This window comes from Erigeron canadensis, chromosome 6 (assembly GCF_010389155.1).
Source record: "Erigeron canadensis isolate Cc75 chromosome 6, C_canadensis_v1, whole genome shotgun sequence".
NCBI classification, from domain to species: Eukaryota; Viridiplantae; Streptophyta; class Magnoliopsida; order Asterales; family Asteraceae; genus Erigeron; species Erigeron canadensis.
The window spans coordinates 4,025,888-4,049,082 of record NC_057766.1 but is presented as its reverse complement, the minus strand read 5'-3'; the positions used below and the strand labels follow the sequence as shown (position 1 = coordinate 4,049,082).

The window sequence follows — 23,195 nt, the reverse complement described above, 5'->3', positions numbered from 1 at the left end:
CTTTTGTGTTTGAGATTCCATTTATAAAATGAGTAATTTTAAATCTACAAATATTTTACAAACAAATTTATTCAATATTATAAAAGATATTATAATTAAATCATCATGAACTCTTAATATTAAATTACACCATTAGTTCATTATATTATAAAATATATTTACTAACCCCTTTAAATCAAATACTTTCACCTACACCAATAGATGCCGCCACCACTGTCATCGCCGGCTCGCCGCCGCATTGCGCGAGTACTATGCTCGTAATTACTTATTTTACCAAACACATTTATTCAATATTCACGCTATGTAAACACAATAACGACGCAATCACAAATGCCCTCAAACTGCATACAAATCGGATAAGCTCTCCGATTTCTATTATCCCATAGAAACCGGTTCTTTTACTCGTGTTTCTTTCATTTTTACAGGGAAATTAAGGGTGCGTTTAGTTCAACAAAACTTCCTTGTTTTCCATTTTCAGTTTCCAAGAAAACATGGAAAACAGGGTACGCGTTCAAATTGTAATTTTTTAGAAAAGTTTTCCTAGAAAATGAAAATTCTCTTTTCCAACTTTTGCACTAAAATTAGAAAACTGTTTTTTTCAGTTTTTGTTTTCACTTTTCTATTTTCTAAACCTAAAATTAGAAAACAAGTGAATTTGAACATGTTTTATAGTTTTCTAAAATGGAAAAATGAAAACTCCATCTTTTATTTTGAACGTGTTTTCAAAAGTTTAAAGGGTTTTTTAGATATGAAAAACCTTTTCATTTTTCAGAAAACTAGAAATGAAAAACCTAAGAACATTTTCTCCAACTAAACACGCCATAAGCCATTTTCCATTTAAAACCGTTTGTGAAAGCGGTTTTAATTAATCATATGCGTATCATATAATCAACTTTCATTCTATATATATAATTACGGACGTACTATTAATATGGGGACGACCTGAAGAAATAGGCAATTGATTCTACTATAAATTCAACGTTGAACTTTGATCGTTATCTTTTTAGTCTTTATATATGTTAAGCATAACAGTATTAGAGTAATGCGATAATTAAACGGCTATTATAAATTAAAAAGCAACCAAATATAAGTTTTCTTGTCTTTCAGTAGTCAAAAAAGTAGCGTCCTTAGTATGAAATTAAAGGTAACTAGTGTTAATTAGTCGTAAAATATACTGTATTTTATTATTTAATCATAACCATGGTTACAGATTTAATTAACGAGGGTAAGGGTAAATCCTTTTTACCCAATAACCATGGTTACGTACATTATAAAACACCACTCCCATCGTCGACTCTTGCATGCATATATCATACATCTCTTAATTAAATCCCATCGAATTGAATAATAATATAATGAAGATTATTTCTGTCGTAGCTTTTTGCATCATTATCATCACATTTCTTCTTGAGTTCTCAAATGGGTATTCAGATCTTGATGCTCTCTTGAAGCTCAAAGCTTCGATGGTATTGACACCCACCGGGTCCGGGCTATACGACTGGAAAGCACCCGCCAAGCGTAACTCCAGTCGTGTTTCCAATTTACATTGTTCTTTTTCTGGAGTTTCGTGTGATGAAAACTCACGTGTTACATCGTTAATCATATCCAACACTCCTCTCTTTGGAACTATTCCCAAGGAAATTGGCAATTTGAACAAGCTTGTCAATCTCACGCTTGTTTTTAATAACCTAACTGGTGCGTTCCCGTTGGAGATGAGTAATCTGACTAGGATAAGGTTTATTAATTTGTCATCTAATTCTTTTACTGGTGAGCTTCCTGGTGTCGTCATAGCCGGCATGACTAAGCTAAAGGCGTTCGACGTTTATAACAATAATTTCAAGGGGAAGCTGCCAGTGGAGTTCGCTAAGTTGAGGAACTTGAAGACTTTTTTACTGGGAGGTAATTTCTTCCATGGGGAAATCCCCGAGGAATACTCCGAGTTTCCAAAGTTACAGCGGTTAGGGTTGCAAAGAAATGACCTTTCAGGAAGGATTCCGGGGAGCTTATCAAAGATATCAACTCTTAAGGAGCTCAAGTTAGGACGCTTTAACCGCTATCAAGGAGGAATACCGCAAGAATTTGGTTCTTTCAAGAGATTAGAGCTTCTTGACCTGGCATTTTGTAATCTATCAGGAGAAATCCCAGAGAGCCTTGGGAATCTTGAGAGGTTACATGTATTGTATCTTTTTCGCAACAATTTCAGTGGTGACATCCCACAAAGCCTGTCAGGATTAGTGAGCTTAAAGGAATTAGATTTCTCCGAAAATCAACTTACGGGTGGAATACCCGAGAGTTTATCAGAATTGAAGAATTTGACTTTACTAAACTTGTTTGATAACCATCTGGAAGGTCTTCTCCCTCCTTTTATAGGAGATCTCCCGAATCTGGAGGTGCTTCAGTTATTTGACAACAGTTTCACGTCGTCAGTACTTCCGAAGAACCTGGGCCGTAACGGCAAGCTACGAGTACTTGACGTCTCGCAAAACTGCTTGACCGGAATGATTGGGCAAGATTTGTGCAAAGGAGGTAAACAACATGGTGCATTCTTTGTCATTTCAATTTGCTTTCAAAAAACTTACGTACTTTATATATACCTTTGACTACTAGATCACTCATTAATATATCGGTCCCCAGACCCTTAGCATATGGGTCCACTCAGTGACGGCTTAAGGTTTTTAGAGGCCTCAAACGAGATTAATTTTGGGGGCCTAATTCATTACCATATAAACTAAAGTAAAAAAACAAATAGCTCGTCTTTTATTATTGAACTACAAGTAATGGATGTTGATGCAAAAATCAAAAAGGCGTTATTGCAATGCAAATTATATAATGATACTTAATCCAAAATTCAAACACTAAGTCTAATATACCAGATTTTGAGACCTTGGAAATTTGTGGGCCTAAAGCGATCACCTAATCCTATAATACTGTTGAGCCACCTCTGAGTCCACTGAGGTATGATTTGCAAATGTGGTCCCGGGCTAGATTCCACTGGTCCTATTCTTATGTGTAGATTAACTATCCTGACTCCAGATTCCAGAATCATGAAAGGCAGGCCCAAGAGGAAACACTGGAAGCCTACTAGGTTCAGCCGTTTAGGGAATAACTAGTTAATTTAACAAAACTAATGTATTTCTTTCATTATTTATGTAATTAGTTAAAAAAAAACAAACAAACAAAACAAAACAAAAAACATTATGAACACCGGTAAGGTGAATGTGATTATGTGAACCATATCCTCATACTTTTTACATTATCGATTACATTACAACAACTATGGTTATTTTGCAATGAAAGACTGACAAAAATTGTACTAATGATCACTTGTAGTCATTTTAATATGAAAGAAATCAAAAACGTTCATATTCATTCAATAATAAAGGCACTTAATCTCTTTTATAATACCTTATAAAAGGAAATTCATCCCCCAAAAATTCAAAAAAAGAATTGAACTATCTAAGATATACATCTCCTTTATTCATTAATTTATAAATTTTCACCTAATATACCTATAAATTCTTAATGAAATAATTTACAATATAAATTCTTCGATCCTTAAAATAACTACACTACCTTCTTTAACACCAATTACTTTTACATTCACTACCATTGCCGCCCCCACGACCCGTCATCACCACCACATGTCTCTGACGCTTCCGCCACCCATCGCCGTCACCGCCAACAACACTACCCCGATGGTACTACTATAATCGCCATCACATTGCGCGGAGATATGACTCGTATCAAATAAAAGACAATTGTTATGACATAAGTATTTTATAAAAGAAGGATGAGAGTTTGTGGTTCGTATGTACCTAGCTTAGGTATAGAACCCCCCACATCTTACTTTTTTAATCCATAAATTACATAGGGTCCATTATTTATTCAAAATATTTAAAATTTAATATGTAAAATGTTTTACACCTAGTACATGACAACCACATACTCACTTTTCCTTTTATAAAATTAACTTATTTGTCATCTTCACATTCTTTCTTAAAATTTAGTTCTTCTTTGTTTAATTTATTTATGATGTCATAAACATTTTCAATTTTCAATTTTGTTTCATTTTTATTTTTTGTTATGATGATTTCATCTTTTAAATATTTTTTATTTTTGAAAACTCTAATAGTATATACATAATCATTTAATTTTCATCATCTAAATAGCTTTCTCATAATAAATATTTTTAATGTTTGCGTATTATGCGGGTTATACACTAATTATATTATTTTGAAACGTAGGGTATACTATTTTGATGTTGTGAGATATATATTTATGTTTGTTCTTTACGCACACTAATTATGTTTGTGAGATATATATGCATTGTTTATCAAAACTAAAAATTACTTTAGTAAAATATCACATAGATATTTCAGAATAGGCTCAATAAATTTTATCGTTGCTTCAGTGGAGAAGATATGTTTTTACAAAACTTTTATTAATATGTTCGAGTTCAACCCCCGAATTAATTAGCTAGTACTTATTACAAAGATGTATTGTAAGGATCATCATTTTTATTATTTTCTTATTCACCAATACTAATAGTCTTAGAAGTCCAAGCTAGATTTTACAGGTAACTTCTCACCCGACATGATAGATAATCTTTCGCGGTCCGTCGGTGTTGTTGGGATAAGCATAACCAAATTTATGAACAAACCGTTTTCGTACATATGGTGGTCAATCACTCCACCCCGCAAAGTATCACGCAATATCAAAAATATCAATTGTGATCATCATCATCATCATCCATCTAGCTTATATCTCTATGGATAAAATTGACATACACAGGGTAAAAGAGTAAGCTGATCGAGGGCAGAGCTCGATAAAAATTATAATAGTCAACCTTAAATATTTTTCATCTACCAATCAACTAAAACAGAATTGTAAACTTATTTTAAAATATTTAATCATTTAGTCTTTAAATATCTCCATTAACTATTTACATCAATAACTTACATCACTCGATACCTCATCCGCCACCAACAGTTGCCCACACCACCGCAACGACCACCGCCGCATTGCGTGAGTACCTTTCTAGTATGTATATATATATATATATATATGGGAAAAATAATTATAGTACAAGCATTTAAAAAAGTACAAAAAGTACAAGAGTTTTCCTCCTTCTTCCTTCCATCTCCGATCACCACCACCACCACCACCACCATGATCATCTCCGACCACCACCATGATCCTCCGGTGACGACGATCATATCCGGCGAGACTTACACATGTATAAGTACAAATTATTTAGCATTTTAGGATTTAAAATTTCTAGGTTTTTTCCTTCGCAGGACAACCACCACCAGCCACCATCATCTTCAACCACTCCAACCACGCGCGCCGGCGCTACTATCAAGGGCTTCGACCAGACCGTAGCAAACCGTCACCATCTCTTAGATCGTCGCCCATCAAATCCATACGATTCTCATATGCGTCCTTTGACGGTCAGCTTAGAACAGATGAGGGCCTCTGGCCCGTACCGTATCCACCCGAAAATGAACATGATTCTCGCCGGAAAGTTAACTTAAACATGTGTAAGTAAGTTAACTTACACATGTGTAAATCTCGCCGGAGATGGTCGTCTTCACCGAAAGATCATGGTGGTGATCAGGAATGATCATGGTGGTGACGGTGGTGGTTGGAGATGGAAGGAAGAAGGAAAAACCTTATATTTTTTGTACTTTTTTAAATAATTATACTATAAATAACCTACCCCTATATATATAAGATCACAATCAGATGCGAACGATATCAAAATGTGAACTAATAAGAAGGGACCATAGTCAATTAGTCGTTAATTAATCCAATCAAAGGCTGAAAATAATTGCGGATTTTTTCAATTATAAATTTAATCAAAAGGGTAGAATAGGAAGTTTCATTTTTTAGGCCCACGTAATATTTTACAATAAATCAAGTAAAGCCAACACACTACCTCTGTCAAAACACTTCCCATCAATCAAGATTTGACCAAATCAAAATTTTCATCGTCTTCATTCTCGAATTCTTTTTTTTTTTCTTCTTTGTGTATCCATCCTTTTACCAGAAATCAAACCAGTTATTTTGGTGCATCCATATATTATATTTCAAGAGAAACTAACAAACGTGGTGGTGCCCTAGTGCATTCATTTGTTGGTATTCAACATAGGATCCGGCAAAATATATATAGAACAACGAAATGTTTTGTATCCATCTATGCTTCTTCTTCTTCTTCTTCTTCTTTTAATCACATATGCAATGTGCATCCTATGTTGTTGTTGTTATTATTATTATTATTATTATTATTATTATTATTATGATTACTATCTAAATTGCATCTTAAATTTAAGTTGCAGACATAATTTTCACCGTACTTTTAAAATTTAAGTTCTTGGCTTTTTATTGGATGTACAATTCATCCATTCGAATTATCAATCTTTTTATAAGATTTATAATAATATTTTTGACAGAAATATAAATCTTTAGTTGAACTGTATTATGCATCCATTTTTTATTTTATTTTTTGCATCCATTTTTGTTTGCCATGCTTTTGCATCCATTTTTATTTTAAGTTCAAAAATATTCTCGCATATGCAATGGATGCTATTTTTATTTAATCTGAATCCCTGTTTATTTATTTGATATGTGTATTTGTGTAATTATTTTTTTATTTTTAATTTTGCATCCTTTGGCTGGATGAATTTGTGCATCCTTTTGAGTTTAGCAAAAAAGATGTTGAATTCAAGAGAACTAAAATCGGATTTTAATTTTAGTATTTAGTTTAATTAAAGTCCATACATTTACTTGTTATGGTAATTAAAAATTTGGAAGCAAAATTTTTAATTTGGAAAGAAAAAATCTGGACGAAGAGAGAGGTTAACAATACAATTAATGCCAAAATTTTCTATTTTGTTCCTCTTCTCATTGGTTCGTATTTTTGGGTGGTATATATATATAGGGGTGATATAAATTGAGTCTAGCTAATTTGAGTTAAAAAAAGTCCATATAACATACACATGTGTAAGTTAACTTCGACCACCACCATCATCATCTCTGGCTACCACCATGATCCTCTGGTGACGGCGACCATTTCCGGCGAGACTTACACAGGTGTAAGTACAACTTACACATGTATGAGTTAATTTTCTGACGATGACGGTGGTTGGTGGTGGTTGTCAACAATTATTATTCGGAGCGGGCTTCGCCCTTAAGGATATTTATAAACCAAAGCTGGTGGGGGTGATAGGTCATAGTGTGATAGGTCATAGAGGGTGATAGGTCATAGGGGGTGACCGGTGATGGGTGATCTACCTTACGGGCTCCGCCCTTAACCGCTATGGCTCCGCCATGGACTGACGGGCTCCGCCCTTGGCCACTGCCATAGTGCCATGGATTGACGGACTCCATCTTTAACCTTCATTGTTGTGTACATAAGTTGTACTTACACATGTGTAAGTCTCGCCGGAGATGGTCGCCGTCGCCGGATGATCATGATGGTGGTCGAAGATGATGGTGGTGGTGGTAGGAGGTGGTTGGAATTGGAGGAGATGAAAAAAAATCAATGGACTTTTTTGGACTCAAAATAAGCTGGATTTATATATATATATATATAAGAAAAAGTTAAATTAAGAACTCATTATTTTAGGGACCATTAGGGACATTTCTCAATCATTCATTTTTCATCATCTCCTACCACCACTAGCACCATCACTACCACCAGACCATCATCTCCGACCACCATCATGATCCTCCGGTGACGGTGACCACCGCCACCACGACTTACACATGTGTAAGTTATACAACCACCATCACCACCACCACCACCATTATCTCCGACACCACCATGATCCGGCGGTGACGGCAACCACCGCCACCACGACTTACACATGTGTAAGGTATATATATAGGGTTGGGTTATATTAGGAACTCCCTTTTTTAGAGATATGTTAAGTTACATGTCCCCAATGGTCTCTAAAAAAGGGAGTTCCTAATATAACCCAACCCTATATATATACCTTACACATTTGTATGTAAGTTACAACTTACACATATGTAAGTTACATGTCCCTAATGATCCCTAAAATAAGTAGTTCTAATATAACCCAACCTTATATATATATATATATATATATATATATATATATATATATATACTCAATATTATCTTCAAACATATATCCAATCCCCAATCACGATACCATTACCAAATCCAATACACATTTTCAATCCTATACTAAAATAAACACATCCTCAATTTACACAAGAGAAAATGGTGGATGTAGATAGCTTGATGTATACCGTTTTTTTTCCCCAAAAGTGTTGTCCATATACAAAATGCCTAGATATTCCTCCAAAATATATCCACTACGAATTTTATATCTAAATAAGAAGTCATTGAATGAGTAATTTACCTAATCACTTATTGGTTAACCAAAAACTATTGATTAGCTTAGTTATGCATTGCAAGCTCAAGAAGTGTTCTATTGCAACTTCTTTTACTTTTACATCTTGCATTTTAGTAGTGGGAGATTACATATATATTTCCTCCTCATACAACTTCCTGTCGATTTCTTGAGCGCGGCTTGCTCTAAAGGCCTTTAACACCGCCATAAGACACTTTTTCCCAAAATATACAATTGACTAGCTAGAATTGTGAATAGAAAGAGATGGTTTCTATAGTTTGTCATTATTATTTAACCATCTTATAACCGACATTCGAAATACATCTGTAGTAACACATTGATGTATTAAAACGAGAATCACTAATCTTTATTTGGATTTGACTATATGTTTCTTCACTTCTTGAGAGTTCGAGAGGTGATAAAGAGACCTAAATTCATTAGCCTAATATCTGTCCCAGTTTTAGAACTCCAAAATTCTTTTAATTTTAGTTCCTATTATACCCTCACTAAAATACTAAATATTCATGTTACTTCGTATTTCTTTCAAACCTGTTCCGTGACCAAACTTTTTGTCTCCGGCCAACGATAATTCCAAAGTTTTATTTTCTTTTCTATTCCATTATCTCATACGCACACCTTTTTATATACATTTACATTCTATGAAGAATGTGTTTGTGTTTGTTATTGATGTGATTATGTTATGTTATTTATGAATCCAGAATTCCCTTCAAGAAAGTCGTTCAAAAGTCTCATTAAGAAGATGATTATGATATTTTAAAAATCCAAAAATCCAATTACAAAGATTTAAAGATCCAATACCAGATACATCTCTTATTTAGTAAAATTGTGATTACATCTATATTCTTTTAGTATTGTCTAAAGAAACTCTCAATACTCTAGATACACACCTATATAATCATTAATTTAACTAATTATGTCAATAAATATCTTTTTTTTTTCTTCCTAATCATTAAATATATATCTCATTAAATAAACTCCATTAATTATTCTTTTTCTCTTTCTAACCATTATTACATAAAATAATTTTAAAAAAAAATAATTCCATTAACACAATATAAATATATATATATATATATCTTTGTATATAATTGTGTTAGTGATATTATTAATAAATTTTTCTTTTTTCATATAGATCCAAAAATAACATAAATCATAAAGAAATATTTAAAAAACAATACCAAATACAATAACATTAAAATATTTAATATATATACTAAAACTCTTTCATGCAGACAAAGTTGATCATATAAATCTAAACGTTGTATAGGCGAAATAAAAAATTAAAACTTACAAACTAACGCATCTTAGTATATGATAGTACTTATAGTAGGTCCTTTTTTATTAACACAATTAATTTTTTCAAAACTTTTAATCACCTATACATACATATGTATATAAATTTCACACCGATAGACTCTTAAATTGGAAGCTTTGGTCTTAGTTTTGTATTCAATCCAGTAATTTTTCACATGACTTAAAATAATAATAATAATAATAATAATAATAATAATAATAATAATAATTTATTGTAAATCCTACAATTTCTAATGAAAGTGATTTTTATAAAAATAATAATAATAATAATAATAATAATAATAAAAACATAGAATTTATATAATTGGATTATTATTTTATTAATATATATAAAGATATGTAACTAATTTTAATTTGATGTATTAAATGCAATGTTTGAGCATATTTAATATGATGTAATTTAATGTTAATGTTTGATATAAAATTTGTTTAAATAGCACATTAAAAATATAAATGAACAAAAAATTTGACTAAAAATTAATATTATAGGGTTTACTTAGTAAATGGGGGTTTCAATAGCATGTCCCATTTCTTTTAAAAATCTTATTAGGTAGCATTAGACATTTTCTTGTTTGTTATTTATTCTTTTATTTAATTAATTTATGAAATCATCTTTTGAATTTTAATTTTTAATTCTTTCATTTAAAAGTTTTTAAACCTATCAAGCCTAATGTAAAATAAACTAATGTATAATAACATTTTTTTATGATGTAGTAAAGGTTGATTCTTCTCTTTACATTATAACAACATTGATTACTTGCCACTAAATGTATAGACATTTTTACCTTACGGTTTTTTTATGTTTCATTATGATAATAGAAATGTATTTACGAAACTTGTTTAAAAAATACCCGGGTTAATTATCTACTATTATAAAAACCAAAAATAGGGATGCCACAACTATGTTCAAAACTTTGCAACTTAAAATAAAACAAAAAGTAAGCATGTAGATAAAAAGTTTGTTATAAAAATATAGTGTATATAAAGATAATATCATAACCATGTTCAAAATTTATTTATATCAATTACATAAAATCTGTAAAAATAATTTAAAAGATCATAATTGAAAAAAAATTGTTTTGGTTAAAAATCTGTCATATACAACCGGGTGGGTAGATTTTGCCATGTTTTCTAAAGATAACTTGTTAGTATTTTGGTATGCGGAAGAGAACTACTTTAATGGGGTCATCAGTTTTAATATGCCAACTTTTATCGGACAAAAAAATATCTTTAAATAATACAAAATAAAATTACAAACTTTTTGAAAGATAAAAATAATAAAATAAAAACTTTGACGGTGAAAAAAACAAATAAACATTTAGTACCATAAATCCTCATAAATAAAACTTTAATGCAAAAAATACAAAAATTCTTAACAAAAGTTAGTGCTTAAATTGTGAAATGGTAAAACATTAGTACCCTAAAATAAAAAAGAGAAATTATCACAAATCGTCCCTGTGGTTTGCTCGATTCGCACTTTCATCTTTGTACTTTTTTTTTTGTCACAAGGTATCCCTGGGCTTTCCATTTTCATTGCTAGTCGTTCCTCCCACGAACATCCGTCACTTTTTATCCGTTAAACCCCTCATTTGCTTGTCACGTGAGGGTAAAATTGTCCAATTTTACTAAACGCAAAATACTTATTTCTAAAATGATGCTAAATCTATATGTACACTCAAAATCTATGTGCATATATAATTACACGTATCAAATTTCAAATCCACGGATTCTGTAAACAAAAATCATTCTCGAATTAACTCTAAAATAAATCTTTTTATACATATTTATATTTGCAATCATCATCTCTAAAATAAATCTATTTCTACCTCCGATGAGGCGATGCTTGAACTGGATATAGATATCCAACAAGTATGATTTTCCTTTTATAAGATTCCCCTACAAATTTGAGTTGCCATTAACTAAAAAAACACCTTTATACGAAGGAGTATTGGATAAAGAGTTAAAAAACACAAAACCCACAAGCAAAGATTACAACTTTATACAACCCTTTTTCAGTCATCATCATGGGATGTTTGCATTATTCAGCCACCACTCCTCCATTGGATCTTCAAAAAAGTGCAGGTGTTTTAAAATGAGTAGGAATAACAATCGGAATATATATAATGATCAGAAACACCTCCTTAAAATCCCCAAATCAACCAATCGAATTAATGGCCACCACCATCGCTCCATCACAGATTTGGTATGTGGGCTCGGCTACCTGAAATTTGTGTTGCTGCTAGTGCTGTTGAGTTTAGTCAGCGACGAAACAATAGAATCATATGGGTTTTGTGGCAGAAAAAAGTCTGTGCAACGAAGAAATCCTAGACCCGGTATCGAGCGGGGTAGGAGGTGGTGACGATGGTGGTGGTTTGTTGATATGGGCTTTGTGGGCGAGGACGACGATGCATAGATCTCGTTACAAACAAAAGTTATAACCCCTTTGATAAACTTTCATTCTTTATAGATAATAGATCTTAAATATCAAATCTCAATCTAAATAAAAAAGTGTTGCTGATCGACATTGGAGTGATGAAGCTTTAGAGGTGCTTTTGTTTAATGGATCTTGCTTTAGAGGTGATTTTAGAAAGAAGTAATTTGTGATTCGGAGAAAGTATTAAAGGGTTTTATTAATAATAATAATAGGGATAATAGCATGTGAGTGTAAAACTATGACTAAAAGGTTATGTAATATAAACTAGCTATGTAGTGTAACCAACTTTTTTTTTTTGTTATGCAATGTAAGCCACCGGATACAAAACAAGTTGCCGATTACCACCTTTATTTTTATGGGATAATGGCACCGGAGTGTAACCAACTATGACCAAAAGGTTATGTAATGCAACCAACTACTCGACTAGCTATATAGTGTAACCACCTTAGTTTGTTGGGTTATGTAATGTAAGCAACCAGATGGGAAACAAGTTGTCGGTTACCACTTTCATTTTTATTCTTTTTTAATTAAAAAAAGGGTCACGTGTTACATATATTAAGAATATATATTTACTAATTATTTATATATAAACAATTATATTTATATGTATATATATATACACCTCTTTTCTCTATAAAATACACCACATTGATCATGGTGGCGACGGTTTTGATTTTGAAGATTCCGGTAACAAGCGACCTCTCTTTTCTACGAATCGGCGTGGTGAAACCATTTGTCTACGACTGCGAATGAGAAATTTATATAGATATAGATATATAGTGATATATAGAAGAAGATATATTGATTGATGATGATATGGTAAATCGAGTGGGTTAATACATTTGGGTTTAAATTCTCATTGGGTTGTGTTCCATAGTCCGTGTGATGAAATGAAGAAGATAAACGAAGCAAAAGAAATGAATAATTCTATAACTTTATTTTTGTTAGTGGAATTATAAAGTTGGTTACACTACATAGCTAGTTGAGTATTTGGTTACATTACATAACCTTTTACTCATAGTTGGTTAAACTACAAAACCTTTTAGTCATAGTCGGTTACACTCCGATGTCATTATCCCTATAGAATATATATATATATATATAGAGAGAGAGAAAGAGAGAAAAAGAGAGTGAGAGAGAAAATAGTCCCTAACGAGACGATTTTACCCTCACGTGACAAGCACATGAGGGGTTTAACGGATAAAAAGTGAGGGACGTTTGTGGGAGGGATGATTGGCAATGAAAATGAATAGCCCAGGGATACCTAGTGACAAAAAAAAGTACATGGATGAAAATACGAATCGAGCAAATCATAGGGACGATTTGTGATAATTTCTCAATAAAAAATAAAAGCACAAAGAAGGCAAGTGACATCTACATAACACACTAACTAAGAAAAAGAGAAAAAAAAAATCCAAGTAGACAAGTTAGCTGACGAGCCAACAGCCCAACAAACAGCCAAGTTGTTTCACTATTCACGTGAAATGTTTTTATATAGGTTATACTATACGTGTTATATTGTTTTACTCATATAAAACACCACAGTTATACTATAGAAGACAAATGGGTAACAAACTGCGTCGTCATTCATTTTTATTTGTTAAGCAAAACTAAGATATTTAAAAACTACAATTATCCAGTCATAACATTACTATGCATGACTAGTTGGACCATTTCAAGTAGCTCGGGGATCTCAGGTGTAAAATAACCAAAATTTATCAAATACAAAGGGTATAAACATTTGTAGGCTTAATTAGGGAAATAACATAACCAAGGTAAAATATTTATCATTATCAAATACATACTATTACTAGTGTTCAGACCCGTCCAATGGACGGGTAGTCTCAAAATATATGAATCAAAGATAAATAATTAGAATTCAAATATATTAAATAGATATACCGAAATCAACTTGGAAATTTGCTAGCTAAATAGTCACTCCATCGGTCAAAATACTCCTAAAATTGTCCGTCCATTCACCATTGACCGAGCCATGTATGATAGTGCCCTGCAAATAGCAAAAAACATGGAAAAAACAGGTAAGTTCTGTTAGTGTGTTTCTATGTATTTAATCCAATTTTAAAAAAATACACCTTAAACAAATTAACCATAAGAATTGAATAAACATCTTTGCATACAGATCCATGAAAATTATTCAGGATAAAAATGGAACCCAACAAACGACATTCCAAACGTCGATCAAATGATTTTATCGCCTAATGCAAGAAAGATAGGAAAACAAATTGTTGATAAAAAAAAAAAGAGTCGAGCTAAAAACCTTGCAAAGTCATCTCCTGTTGTGTTAAATCCTAAACATAACGTGGATCAAAGGGTTTTATCTAAAGGTATTATTTAAAATTGATATCATGCTTTTCATAAGATCCGAAGCAAAATTCAACTTTTTATCTAAAAGTTTACAGAAAGATATAACCGTAAATCCTAAGTATACACCATTAATGAGCTACTTTCAAAACGATATCAAAATAATTTAAGTCAATATATTAAAGTAATCAGAAACCTACTCATAACAAATTTAGAGTTTATATCTAAAAGGTTATAGAAAGATATAATCGTAAATCCTAAGAGTTAATATAGGTTACAAATACAAAATTTAATATAAAAAATATACGAAAAATAATATTTATATTAGTTAAGTCATGTATCACAACTTAATCAATACGAAAACTAAAGAAGAAACATACGAAAATTAACTTCGTGTAAATATTGATTACAGTTTACCCTTTTTTTCCAACTTTAGTTAAATAAAATATTCACAGTTTCTTATATTCTAAAAGTGTAAACTATAAAATTTGAAAAATACATACCAATTCATCAACAAAGACCATCTCAAACGTTTTGATTTTCTTCGGGTTGTTCTACTCCGAAACAGTCCATACATGCACAACACGGAGTCGTAAATAATGGTTAACATGTGTTGGCTTAATATCTTCAAGATGAACTAATGTGGTTATATTTTTTGTTGTTGAAGAAAAAACCAAAACCAACCTCAAACTAAATTAAAAGAAATAATAATAACAATAACATAAGAATTCAATATTAAATAATAATAATAATAATAATAATAATAATAATAATAATAATAATAATAATAATAATAATAATAATAATTAATTATGTGCAAAGTATATAAAAGGAAAAAACCTTTTGTAGTTGATCGTAGCTTCTTTTTTTTTTGGTCGTACGTGAGTTATATTATAGGTTACCAATAAAACCGAAAAGTGTAAATTAATTATTTTTAAATTGGGTGAAATTGTAAATTGGTGATGGAAAACCAAAAAGTGTAAATTAATTATTTTTAATTGTAAATTGGTGATGGAAAATCAAAAAGTATAATTAATTATTTTTAAATTAGATTAAAGTGTAAATTGGTGATGAAAAATCAAAAAGTATAAGTTAATTATTATAAATTGGGTTAAAGTGTAAATTGGTTATTGAAAACCAAAAAGTGTAAATTAAAAGTGAAATCAAGAATGCAGTTTGGGAGTGTGAAAGCGAAAAGGCTCCAGGCCCAGACGGTTTCAACTTTGGTTTTGTTAAACGCTTTTGGGACTCTCTCAAATTTTACTTCCTGAACATCATGATTGATTTCTTTCACACTGGTACTTTAAGTCGTGGTTGCAGCCCATCTCATATTACCCTCATTCCTAAAACAGCCGCTGTAAGATCTCTTGGAGATTTCCGCCCTATCACCCTCATTGGATGCATTAAGAAAACCATCTCCAAGACCCTTGCAAATCGTATCAAAGGAAAGATCTCTAAAGTAATTTCCCAAACTCAAACCGCTTTCCTTTCAGACAGGAATGTTCTCGAAGGCCCTCTTATGTTAAATGAGATCATATCATGGCTGAAAAAGAACAAGTGAGAATCCTTCTGCTTCAAAATTGACTTTGAAAAAGCCTTCGATACGGTGAACTGGAACTTCCTGCTTTCAATAATGGAGCAAATGGGCTTCCCAGATAGATGGCTTCTATGGATTCGGGGCCTTCTCGCCTCAACAAGGTCTGCCGTACTCGTGAATGGTTGCCCTACTGAAGAGTTCAATTGCGAGAGAGGTGTCCCCCAAGGTGATCCTCTTTCACCCTTTTTGTTTATAATTGCAATGGAAGCTTTTTCTAATATCATCCATAGAGCATCGAATGTGGGCCTTATCTCTGGCATTACTTTACCAAATTTCGGCCCAAAACTGATCCACCTTTTGTATGCCGATGATGCCATTTTATTCGGGTCCTGGTCTACAACACACCTCCACAATATTAACAGAATCATGAGGGTTTTTAACCTAGTATCGGGCCTCAAAATCAACAAGCACAAGTCCAGCTTTTTCGGACTCAATCTATCACCTGATACAATCCAAACCTCAGGCAACATCCTCAAATGCAATATCGACACCTTCCCCATATCATATCTTGGACATCCTGTGGGTTCAAATATGAATCTTATCAAAAATTAGCTCCCTGTCATCCGAACCTTTGAATCCCGACTCTCTCAATGGAAAGCATCTACCCTCTCGATTGGTGGAAGGATAACTCTCATTCGTTCTGTGCTTGACAGTCTCCCAACACATTATTTCTCGTTGTACAAAGCCCTGGTAAGTGTTCTCTCTAAGCTCGAATCAATCCGTAGAAATTTCTTTTGGGGGGGGGGGGGTGGCAATGGCTCCAAAAAAATACCTTGGGTCTCTTGGGATAGAATTACTTCACCTCTGGAAGCGGGCGGGCTAGGGTTGGGTTGTCTCCAATCTAAAAACTTGGCACTTTTAGCTAAATGGTGGTGGCGTTTCCACAACGAACCCCACAACCTATGGTGTCGTGTAATTAAATCCATCCACTTCTCGAACAAAAACTGTTCACCGCTACCTTGTCGTTCTAATCTGGTGGGAGCTTGGAGGACAATCTCCAACCTAAACTCCCATCTCAGTTCATACAATATTGCCTTGGAGAATCTTTTTGCAGGTCATGTTGGAAATGGCGAATCCATTCGCTTCTGGACTGATGTTTGGCTTGGCCCGGCGGCTCTCTCAGAATCTTTTCCAGATCTTTTCCGACTCGAAAGCCAAAAAGGATGCACCATTAAGGAAAGATGCACAGGTAATGGACGATACTCACAGTGGGAATGGAAGTGGTCAAGACCCCCGTCAAATTCTGTGGAACTCCAACAACTACAAGACATGATCTCCCAAATCTCTCAAGTAACTCTTCACAACTATGAAGACTCATGGAGATGGACGAAAGATAGCGCAGGTTCCTTCTCAGTGAAATCAATGAAAGCATGCTTACAAGCCACTCTTCATGGTCCCAATCACTGGCTCTTTCCATGGAACCGGTTAGCACCTATGAAAGCCAACATACTTGGATGGAGAATCGAGATGAATAGACTCCCTAGATATGACCAGCTGCAAAAAAGAAACATATAAACCAACTCAACCCTCTGCCCTCTCTGCAAAGCACATGAAGAAACTTCTGATCACCTCTTCCTCAACTGCCACTTTGCGCGAAGTTTATGGCACTTCATCATCAATTGGTGTCAACTCCCAGCCTATACCCATACTGATCTCAGAGAGCTCTTTAGTATACAGAAAGTATCTTGGATCTCCCCGTCTAAACGAAAGCTCCTTAACCTTGTAACACTCGCTTACTGCTGGGTTATATGGAAATGCCGAAACGACTGTACATTCTCAAACAAGCAGCCTTCGATCCTGTTCGCAACAAAGGAAATTAAGAACATAAGCTTCCTGTGGGTAGCGAATAGATCCAAAAAGTACCACATAGAATGGAAAAACTGGAGTAGTTTTAATGTTTAGCATCTCTGAACTTTTGTTTTTGTTCTTTTCTCTCTGTTTTCTGTACCTGAACTTTGTTTCTCCTAGCAACTCGCTAGGTTTTTTTTTTGGATTAATCAAAGCTTTTTGAATGTTCAAAAAAAAAAAAAATGTTTTAGATTGGGGTTAAAGTGTAAATTTGTGATGAAAACCAAAAAGTGTAAATTAATTTAGATTAATATTATAAAAGTAGATGATTAATAAGGATGGTGGATAAGGCTAAAGGAGGGGGATTAGAGGTGCCTAATGTACCCCCACCCCTATATTAGTTTTATTATTATAGATATTTTCTAAAAACCAATACGTTATGTATCAAATGTTATGCGTATAGTACAAGTATGCTAGGTAGTAAATGTTATGCACATTGTAGAAATTAAGATAACTTTTCACCTGTTTTTTTTTGTGCTACGAATAAGCTACAATTTGTTCAAGGCAACACAACATGTTTCTATTCTTTTTGTTTTTTGTTTTAAACGGCAATTCCTTCTTCTTTCTTTTTTCATCTTTGTTCATAAGTAACCTATTATATAAGGCCTTGTTGTTGATTTAAACGTATATTTTATATGCATTAATTTTTTATATATCTTAAAAACCTATATAAATTTACTAGCTCTTTATGTGTGAAATGTACAAATTCTTATACAACATAATAATACCTATTAATTTTCAATTTAACTTTTAAATATATATCTTTTAACTTTTGCCCCACATCAAAGTTTTCGTTTTCAGTTTCTTAACTCTAAAATTTTGGATTTCATGTTTCCATCATACAATTTCACACAATTATAATTTTATTTTTTTTGTTGTTATTGTTACATGAATGTTTAGTTTTTTTTTAATTTTTAAAATTGGGTTCAAATACTTTACATAAGTTTGGATCCAAAACATTGTCATGTAAAAAAAAACATATTCTATGATGACACGCGGGTATTTATGTGTACACAAAGTCTAAAGAACTCATAAAAGTTTAAATGAAAGCTTAGAAATTATTAAAAGCCTACAAAAAAGCTCAAAATTTCAAATGAAGTTGGTTGGGCTTTTATATAATATTTTATAATTTATAATATTGAGCTTTTTGTGTGGGCTTTTAATAATTTCTAACCTTACTTTTATTGTATTTATGTTAACACATTGTTTGATTGTCAGTAATTATACAATATTTCTTAAAAAAATGATTGGATCGTTATCTAGTGTCTAAAATATTATATAAGTAAAATATGTTCACAAATAATTTTTTTAATTATTTTATTTTACAAACATAATAATAAAATAATAATTACTTTAAAACGTACTTTCAAACACCCATGGCTCACATAAGCACTTTGATAGTCAAACAATAAAGTTAAAACCAAAGTCAAAGTCAAAGTGAACTAGCCTGGTTTGATAACCGATGTCACAAAAACAGCTAGAAGAATCATCTAAAAGTAAGTCAAATAGGTACTAAGGATCTATTCAAATAGGAATTGGTGCTAACGATGATAAATCCTCAAATAGGAATTGCCTTATGTATTAAAAACACACATTGACGTAGTTTTATTTTGTGATCGATATCAGGGAATTTACAAGAATTGATTCTAATGGAAAACTCGTTCTTTGGCCCACTACCTGCTCAACTTGGCAGTTGCAAGTCGTTAACAAAAATACGAATAAACAATAACTACTTCAACGGATCTATACCCATTGGCATCTTCAGTTTGCCAGAACTCTACATGCTTGATCTCCGTAATAATGATTTCAGCGGGGAACTCCCTGCCGAAAAGTATGGTCCTTCTCTTGAAGTTATTTCAATATCGAACAATAGCGTCACAGGTAATATACCTTCAGGGATAAGTGGTTCCGTCAATCTTAGAATCCTCTCCCTCGAATTAAATAACTTCGTTGGTGAGCTACCAAAGGAAATTTTTAATTTGAAAAGTTTGTATAAGATTGACCTCAGTGGCAACAATCTTACTGGTATCATTCCAGATTCGATTGGTAATTGTTCAGGTTTGACTTCGGTAGATTTTAGCCGAAATAATATATATGGTGAAATTCCAAAAGATTTTCAGAAATTGGCAAGCTTGAGCAACCTAAATCTCTCACGAAACCGACTGATGGGAGAGATTCCAAGCATATTAGGTCACATAAACAGCTTGACGGCATTAGATCTTTCGTATAATAAGTTGTCGGGTATAGTCCCCTCCGAAGGACTACTTCAAGTATTCAATGATACGATCCTTACTGGAAACCCCAACCTTACTTTACCAGATGCAGTTCACGGCCCACACAGATCTAAAGATCACAAGCGCCATTCAATCATCAAATCAAAACTCTTGATCATCCTAAGCACAGTTGTCTTATTCACAATATTGATATGCTTCGGTGCATTAGTATCTATCATGTGTATAAAAAAGAGACATACTAGGACGTTAGGCAATGATATATCTGAAACATGGAAGCTTACCACATTTCAGAAGTTAGGATTTGAAGTTGAAGACATTGTAGAGTGCTTGAAAGAAGAGAACGTGATTGGGAGAGGTGGTGCTGGAACCGTATACCATGGTTTGATGCCCAACGGTGTTGATATTGCTATCAAGTGTCTAAATAGCCGAGAGTATGGGTTTGATGCCGAGATCCAAACATTAGGAAGATATAAGCACAAGAACATAGTGAGATTACTTGGGTTCGTAACAAAAGGAGAAATCAATCTTCTAATTTTCGAGTACATGTCTAATGGGAGTTTAGGTGACATTTTGCATGGACCGGGTGGGGAATATTTGCAATGGGAAATAAGGTACAAAATTGCCGTGGATGTGGCAAAGGGATTGTGTTACCTTCACCACGATTGCTCACCGATGATCATACATCGAGATGTGAAATCGAATAACATACTGTTGGATTCTGACTTTGAGGCTCATGTTGCTGATTTTGGTCTGGCCAAGTTCTTGAGGCGCTCTGGTACTTCCGAGTACATGTCATGCATTGCTGGATCATTTGGATATATTGCACCAGGTATAAAATTTTAATGCATAAACTTACAATTCTTCTTTCATGTTTGATATAACATGCTCTAAAAGTAGTCTTTACCTATGGGAGTGATCGTTTCATACTTTCAAATCATTTCAACACAATTAGTCTAGGAAGCTACGAATACGCAAACTGTATATATGGTTTTTCACTCCAACAATAGTAGATATGTAATTAGCTCCAAGTCCGCCTTAGATGTTCACAAATGGGGTAAAACCCGAAAAAATTCAGTCACGCCCAGGCTTTGGCAATGTCGTGCTATGCCTAAAAGTCAAAAAAGCACAAATGCCCGACACTAAGCTTAAAAGCCTAGCTTTTTCCAAAAGCAGCCCGGCCTGGGATTTTTAGCCAGCTTTTTTTAAAAAAAGTTATATGTATATCATACATCAAATGGCCCGGTCTGACCCTGCTTAGCCTGTTTGGGCCTTAATTGGCCTACATATTCTCCAAAAGCCCAGCTAAGCCTGCCCTGAATTTTTTGCCATGTTTTTCTCTTAACAAAAACTGCACGGCGTGACCAGGATCACGCTTTGTGCATCTCTAGTCAATCTAGTGGTATGGTGTCCTATAGGTCTCTCATGGTCGAATCTTACGTAGTAAGCATCTTAGGGTGGTCTAAGAAAAAAACTAAAAATCCGCATAAGAATACTGGTTAAACAATTATTGTACACATCAGAGTCAAAGTTCGCCTATATCAGGGATTTTTAAAGATGGATCCCTCTCCGTTTACTTTTATGAGTGTACTAGGAACATGATTATACGTATTGCAATTAAATCTATTTTGATAGCTAGGCTGCTACATTAGATTTGTCTTCACAAATAAGATGCTACAGACCTACAGTATTAAATATTATGAGCCTGTATTGATAAATCAACTTACTTCCATCTATTCATTCTTTATCTGATTGTACACTGTGTTTCGTGAAGTACATTTTCCATTAATAGTTATTACTTTGTCCATTTTTTATTACTGTTTTACTGGTTTCAGAGTATGTACACACCTTGAAGGTAGATGAAAAAAGTGATGTCTACAGTTTTGGAGTTGTGCTTCTTGTACTGATATCAGGTAAAAAAGCGGTGGGGGAGTTTGGTGATGGGGTGGAGATTGTTAGGTGGGTAAGAGATACGATTTCAAAGATTCCTCACCCAACAGATTCTTCGGTCGTGTTGTCTCTATTGGATTCGAGGCTCAGTGGTTACAATCTCTCAAGTGTGGCAGATGTGTTAAAGATCTCGATGATGTGCGTGAGATATGAGAGCACAACTAGGCCTAGCATGAGGGAAGTCGTTTACATGTTAAGAGATAATCCTCCATTGGAGGCCACACTTGTTGCATAATACATGCTTAATATGAAACAAGTACTTGTGGAAATGCCAACTTATAATTATATTCTCTCTAGACTCTTCTCTATGTATAAGAGGCTATCTTTAACTGATGTAGAACTGCCGAGCAATGTCAAGTATTCACCAAGTTTATCAATAGAGTTTGTATTGAAGCTTGATGTCCTGCCAATTCATGTAATAAATAATTCCACTGTAAGGAGATATATTAATCTAATGGTGTCATAATTCATAGATGCTGGCATTCTTCATTTTATCATGTGTCTCTCTCCCAGACTTCCTAAGGGCCCATTATTATAATATCTTAGTTTCCTGGCAGTTCATAGTTCATTTATGCATTCAATGAAATCATATCCGAACATTCTCTGTTTTCAGGTTACTTCGTACTATGCTTCCTAATAAGTTAACCCAGATAAATATGCTTGTTACAGCATAGAGGTGGCAACTTCAACCCATTTACTTAAGTAGATCGATTTGGGCTGTTTTTACATCTCAAACTGGTCAAATGGGTCAATTGAGGCTTAGCTAAACATCTTAAGGGAGAATGACTCAATTGAGTCATTCGGGCTGAAAATTTCCCAACGTGTATTTTCAATGTGTAAACCACATATGCTTAGCATTATGAGCTTAATAGAACACGACCATATGGGAAATTTGTAGATAACCTAGTAATTTACAACCAAGACATCATAGTTGTGGCATATAAATACAGTATTTAATTTGGAACATTTATTTAAAAATAACTTGGATTGGACGTTGTTTTACTTTTGATCAGGGAGCAGGTCCGGTTGAAGTCATATAAATTTCCAGCAATCCTGAAATGATGATTTAAGGGTTCTGCAATCTGCATAACAAC

At 33.3% G+C, this 23,195-nt stretch overlaps 1 protein-coding gene across 1 annotated transcript; it reads left to right on the top strand.

The window, feature by feature from the left end:
- The first annotated feature begins 1,355 nt into the window (after positions 1–1,355).
- On the top strand, positions 1,356–22,336 carry LOC122604149 (receptor protein kinase CLAVATA1-like). Its single transcript, XM_043777047.1, has 3 exons — positions 1,356–2,526; positions 19,547–20,983; positions 21,987–22,336. The coding sequence occupies exons 1-3, from the start codon at positions 1,356–1,358 to the stop codon at positions 22,334–22,336; spliced, it is 2,958 nt and encodes a 985-aa protein (XP_043632982.1).
- The last annotated feature ends 859 nt before the right edge of the window (positions 22,337–23,195 follow it).